Source organism: Schistosoma mansoni, chromosome 7, assembly GCF_000237925.1.
Source record: "Schistosoma mansoni strain Puerto Rico chromosome 7, complete genome".
Classification (NCBI taxonomy): Eukaryota; Metazoa; Platyhelminthes; class Trematoda; order Strigeidida; family Schistosomatidae; genus Schistosoma; species Schistosoma mansoni.
The window spans coordinates 1-6,904 of record NC_031501.1 but is presented as its reverse complement, the minus strand read 5'-3'; the positions used below and the strand labels follow the sequence as shown (position 1 = coordinate 6,904).

Here is a 6,904-nt window from a genome sequence, read left to right as displayed (position 1 = left end):
TTGTTTTGAGTTCTTCAATTGTAGAAATGCTGCCCTTGTTTTGCCAATCCTCGCCTTTACATCTGAATCCGATCCTCCTTGTTTATCAATGATGCTTCCAAGGTACGTGAATGTTTCTATATCTTCCACAGTTTCTCCATCATGTGTGACTGAATTGGTGTTCTCTGTGTTGTATTTGAGAATCTTGCTTTTTCCTTTGTGTATGTTGAGGCCTATTGATACAGAGGCTGCTGCTACATTTGTTGTCTTCGTCTGTATTTGCGCTTGTGTATAAGATAGGAGGGCTAGGTCATCAGCGAAGTCCAAATCATCTAATTGATTCTGAGATGTTTATTGTATTGCATCCTTCCCCTCAGATGTCGAAGTCTTCATAATCCAGTCAATCACCAGAAGAAAGAGGAAGGGGGAGAGTAGACAGTCTTGTCTGACTCAGGTCCTTACTGGAAATGCATCTGTCAGCTGTCCTCCTCCAACTCCGCCTGTAGCTCTTCTAGTGTTACTGCCGGTCCCAAGCCCGGGTAAAGAAGAAGGGTTGGGCAAGGGGTTAGCGACCCCATCCCGTAGAAAACTAACTCGCTAAAAAATGCTAATCAGAAAATATAATTCAAACATTTATATAAGCTGGCAAATAATTCAAGTGAATATAGGTACTGAATGAATAAAGGCAGAAGTAACTGTAAGAAACAAACCTACTCAGTGAATAATGGGTAACTTATTTTTTGTATAAGATGATTAATGTATAAACTACACATAATCAATTAGATTCTAGATGTCAGACTAGCATAATTTAAGTTTTAACAATAACATTGTTGGATATCGGATCAGTGGTCGACAGATTAAGCGATCACACACGAGACCGTAGGTCCTGGGTTAGGTTCCCGCGTTTGAGACCGTGGATGCGCACTGGTCTGTAACAGTTTTCTAGCCAAAAACAGTTTGTTGTGTGAAATGATGAACAGCAAAATGTTAGCTACTACATTCCAACCTAATGATTTCAAGTTACTTTACGTGACCCGACTACATTGAATACTATAACGAAATACCTTCATTGTGATGTCTCTGAAAATTGTTATCCAAGTACATCACTTTCACTCTATTTTTCAATCTAAAAAGAAAATCTTTATCAAAAGATTTTATGAAAACGGATAAGTTTAATACTTGATATAACTGACCGACTTTACCTGAGCAACCATTAAAGAACAGCACACATTACACAGTTACTTCATCCTATTATGGTACTACATCCACTACCTTCCGTTAAATCAACATCAAAACATTCACTTCTCACTTGATTCTGTATCGTACACTAATACCACTGTGCGGAAATTCAATAATTCTAATGTGGTTTATGCTACTCATATCAAGAGATATAAGTAGTACGTAACACCAAACGAAAATGGTATGCTAAGCAACAGAAGTTTGAGAAAATAGAATCAAAGAGAACGGCAAATGTTAGTGATTGATATGGAAATGAAGGAACAACAAACACTGAGACAATTGATGGGAATCTTTTAAATGAAGTGGTAAATGTATGGTATTTACATCTTATCAAATAACTATAATTTTATATCCTGGTACATTTGGTTGTTCTGTGTGTGCTACTGCTGTTGACAGATATAAGTAGTATGTATCATCAATTGAAAGTAAAACGTCTGGCAGAAGAAGGTTAATAAGATTGAATATAAGAGAATGAGAACAGAGAATATTTGATGTGGAAACGAAAGAACAATCCACCTTCTACCTTCCAGCCATAGGAACATGATGAAGCCTAGTAGGCCCTTCTGAAGAAGAGTGCTACATCAAAGCACGGCACAACTACCGAGGCTCAATAGCTGTTTTTCCATTGCTTACGCAGAACCATAACATCATTCTTCTATCCCTTTTTAAGGCAGACTCATCTTTTCTTTCTTTATGAACAAACAATAATTATGCAATGATTCTTTGTAGCAATCGTAATCCTTTGTGGGTGTGCCCCCAAATGCCCTAGAACGGCCGAGAGTGGGAAGAGTTCGCTCTCCCTCTCGAGACGCTCTCACATGGCCACGCGTTTGTAGCCACTGCCTTCTAGTGGCATTACTTTTGTTTACGAAATTGAGAGGATGAAAAGCGAATGTCCGACTCCTTAACCGGGTTGATGGACACGAAAAGTCCACCTAGGACAGTTGGAAAACCCTGATTACAAACCAATGGTGCACATGGGCTGGCTTCAGTATCCTGAGGGAACAAATGGCGTATGAATCAATCGTTGGTCAACGGCTACCATGGGACTGCATTTCCTTACGATGCTCCACTGCCTTGTGGAATAGATCTTCAGGTCAAAAGCTCTAGGTGTGGCCCCCTGAGAAAACCGCCTGCTTCGGTTTGGGTACCCAGGCAGTATCACAGCCCTCACACAAATCAAATGAGATTTGTGTAGCGCATATATATCTGGTGCTTCCTTGTACCAATATTTATGTGTTTAAATAATTAATAAATAAATAATTTGTGGGTGTATGTATAGTGGTTGACTAGGCCGAACCCCACCACCCGTATTACCTCTCACTTTAGTACACGGGACCAGTGCCATGATCCGGGAGGCACGACGAGGATGTATAAGTTAGGTTTTGCCTCCTAAGAACAATCAAATCTACAGACAATTGATTATTTTGCATCTAAACTATTGAATATATGATATTCATTATATAACGAATCATTCGTTTCCTTCATTTTAGGCTAAACATTATCAGAATGGATTCAGAAAATCGTGTTATCTTAAATGTTGGCGGAATTCGTCATGAAACTTATAAAGCTACATTGAAAAAGATCCCAGCAACTCGTTTATCAAAATTAACTGAAGCATTAGCCAATTATGATCCTGTCTTAAATGAATATTTTTATGATCGTCATCCTGGGGTATTTTCACAAATATTAAATTATTATCGTACTGGTAAATTACATTATCCTGTTGATGTATGTGGACCATTATTTGAAGAAGAATTAGAATTTTGGGGTTTAGATGCTAATCAGGTAGAAGTCCGGTTTTTTTTGTTTTTTGTTTGTTGCTATGTAAACTGATATCTTGTTTCATTTCATTAACATAGTTGTCAGTTCAGTGGTTTGATGGTTAAGCGTTCGCAAGCAAGACTGAAGGTTCTTGGTTTAAGTCTTACTTTGATACAGGATTGTGGATGCGCACTACGGAGAAGCCACAGACTAGGATGAAATGGCTATCCAATGATTCCAGGTTTTCAATGGTGATCTAACATCAATCGGTTGATGATCTTAATCTTACGGAGTAGGGGGTTGTTAACTTAATGCTTAATACAATCCAACTACATTTAAAAATACACTCGAATCTAATCAAAAATTCATAGGGATAAGATTCACTCATGAAGCTGGTGATCCTGTGTTCGACTCCTGGGTATGGAGTCATGGATGCTCACTAATGTAGAGTTCCATACTAAGACGGAATAATCGTCCAGTGTTATGAAAATTTTACAACATATCTATTATACTACTCATCAGTGACAAGCACCAAGATACAACTCCTGGAGCCTATATGAGAAGCCGGATAAAGATAGATTAAATAAAAGTATAACAAAAACTGCGTCAGGTTTCCTTTATTATTTAGCGTGTAACCATCGTTACTGTTATTGATCTCAAAGAAGAACAAACGCTGAAACACCTTTGTCTCCTCGAAACTGCTTTGATTTGAACAATTGACATGTCGATCTCAGACGTTTACCAAAGATACTTAAAAAATAACATCATGTTAACCATGTTATTAAGGATAAACTATTGTTTACGTGTTGTAAGTAGGTCATCAGATCTTTATTTAATGCAGGCATTTACCCGAAAATTTAAAATTCAGATCATGACTGGATCAATCTTAAGCCACCATTGGAAACCTTGAAGCAGTGGACAGTCATCTTGTTTTAGTATGGGACACCCCAGTAGTGCGCATTCACGATCCCGTATGCAGGATTCGAATCCAGGACCTATCAGTCTCGCAAACGAACGATTATCATTTAGACCACTAAGCCGTCATCCAACAGTGTTAATGTCTAACTTCAATCAATTCATAAAACTACGCCACTATCCATCATTGTCTTCAACAACAGACCTAGTTGAACTCTACTGGTCACAACTTCTTACTTGAACTCCAGGAAATTCATTTCTAGATCAGTCACTAGTGAGCATATGATGATTATCATTATCAAAATAGGATTTTTTAGAAACATAGACAACAATTATCGTACCTTTAAAAGATCAATAAATTATTATAACCATACACTGATTATTATATTATTGACATTTGATTAGATACAACACTAATATAATATCAATAATCAAATTGGAAATGATATTATTGTCCTGTAATTGGATTATATAACCTTTCACCATAAATATAAACTTATTTATTATAAATGAGACTATGCCGGCATCTGGATCAGTGGTCTATCGGTTAAGTGCTCTGGAGCGAGACTAGTAGGTCCTGGTTTAGAATCTCGTGAAACGGGATCGTCGATGTGTAATGCTGCGGAGTCCCACAAAAAGACGAAACGGCCGTCCAATGCTTCCAGGTTTTCTTTGGTTGTCTTGCTTCAAATGACTCATGCTTTCAACTATGAAAATACTGAAATCTACACAAACCCCCCCCTACTGGTAAGTACAATAGTCTAATTAAGTCATTCAATAGCTAAGATTACTATCGACTAATTGACCTTGTGATTGGCCAGTTGAGCAAGAGAAGGAGATTATGATTGTAGAACCTGAAGAGAATTTATCGAAAAGAATATTGTTCGTTCAAATATTATTGTCCTATAATTGGATTATATAACCCTTCTCCATCAAAAATAGACCTATGTAACATATATATGAGACTGCCAAATCGGTTCTATTCATTGTTACTAGGCAAAAAAACAAAAAAAATACAAACTTCATCTCATCAAATTTACCCAATTGTTCAATTACCTATTACAACTCTTCATTACTAGTAAATTATGTAACAAAACTTTGTCAGTTATGTAACAAACAAAATGTAACTGCTTTTTGTGTTTATTCCCTCTTTCACCCCCCCAGCAACAAAAATCGATTTCATATTTTACTATTGAATAATAGTAAATATTATTATCATTATTATTAATTTCAATAAACATATGGCGGTAAATAAAATACAAAAGGATGTTATTTAAAAAAACCGCCAAAATTTCAGTTTATTTAAACAAAATTAATAATTCACTTAGTATTGTTTGTTTGAATCTTCCTATTGATGTTTAGGACTGCAATTGATCAGTCTCTTATTGGCCATATGTGCATACTACTGTGCGTATTGCGTATGAGGAAGATGGATAGTGGCTAGCAGTGGAATCAAGGACGCGCGTTTCGTCCTACTAAGTGAAATCAAACTTCACTCCATTGCACAAGCAAGTGGCTATCAGGACTCAGTAACTGAGTGGCGTTTGAAGTGAAGTGCACTGGGTTCGAGTTCCAGAGTGAACATCAACTCTGAGATGCAGGTACATCCAGCTGACGAGTCCCAAATAGGACGAAGTGCGCATCAAACTGGATTCCACTGCTAACCACTATCCATCTTTGCTTATAAAACTTAGTAATCTTTTAGAAAAATATATTGAAATATTTAAGTAACTTTTATTAAACAATTTCTATTATAATATCAGAAAGGGGTTTTGTGGAGGTTTAAGTAATTTTTTAATAGTTGAGATCATGAGTCGATTGAAGCTAGATCAACATGAAAAACCTGGAGTCAGTGGATGGCCGTTTTCCATGGTGGTGTAGCTTCAATCAACTCATGATTTCAACTATGAAAATACTGATATCTAAAAAAACCTGACAATAATCATATGCTCAGTAGTGACTGACTTCGAGAGGTAATTCTTAGAGTTCTAGTGAGAAACAGTGAACAGTAAAGTTCAACAAGATCTGTTTTGAGATAGTAACTCACTGAAGACAATGGTGGATGTGTCGGTTGAAGTTAGACATTAACACCGTTTGATGACGGACGGCTCACTTGTCTAATGGTTAAGCGCTCGCATGCGAGACTGATAGGTCCTGGGTTGGAATCTCGCGAGGTGGGATCGTGGATGCGCACTGTCCCTGAGGAGTCCCTTACCACGACGAAACGGCCGTCCAGTGCTTCCAGGTTTTCCATGGTGGTCTAGCCCTATTTGATTTAATGATCTCAACTATATAAAATTACTACAATTTCCATTAATCCATATACTGATAATAATCATTTGCTCACTAGTGACTAGTTTCAAGATGGATCACCTAAAGTCCTAGCGAAAAGCCGTGACCAGTGGAGTCCAACTCGTGTTAAATGGAGACAGTTATCCACGTCAGACAATGGATGAAGGGTTATGCAAGATCATGGGTTGATTAAAGTTAGACATTAACGCCGTTGGATATCGGATCAGTGGTCTAGAGATTAAGCACTCGCGTATGTGACCAAAGGTACTGGGTTTGAGTCCTACATGCGAGATCATGGATGCACACTGATGAGGAGTCCCACACTAAGATGAAACGGTCGTTCAGTTTTTCCAGGTTTTCTATGTTGGTCAAGCTTCAATTGACTCATGATTTCAACTATATACTAGATAGGATTATTTTTAAAGTTTTCCTAAATGACTATGTTCGAAGTTGTGAGATTTTTGAACTTAAAACTATTCTGAAAAGTTATCCAATCATGTACAGTTTCCAATTTCGAATTTAGTAGTACTGTAGTTATCATTTCTTTCCTGTCTACTAACTAAAGATTGAAGTTTGGGTATTCCTAGAAGAAAGATTCCCAAGAAAAACCACCAAATGCCTTAGTAGGGCTTGGGGTGGATAAAGTCTTTTCATCTTCTCAAAATGCTCTCACATGGCCACGCGTATACCGTCACTGTCAGGGAAATCTTACTCA

The 6,904-nt window shown here is 37.4% G+C and overlaps 1 protein-coding gene across 1 annotated transcript; it reads left to right on the top strand.

Annotated features, from left to right (window-relative positions):
• Positions 1-2,726: 2,726 nt before the first annotated feature.
• On the top strand, positions 2,727-3,054 carry Smp_194490 (putative vesicular amine transporter; the record flags this gene model as incomplete). The annotated part of the gene is made up of 1 exon (XM_018798552.1): positions 2,727-3,054. The coding sequence occupies exon 1, from the start codon at positions 2,728-2,730 to the stop codon at positions 3,052-3,054; it is 327 nt and encodes a 108-aa protein (XP_018653483.1). The 5' UTR covers position 2,727.
• Between the last annotated feature and the right edge of the window lie 3,850 nt (positions 3,055-6,904).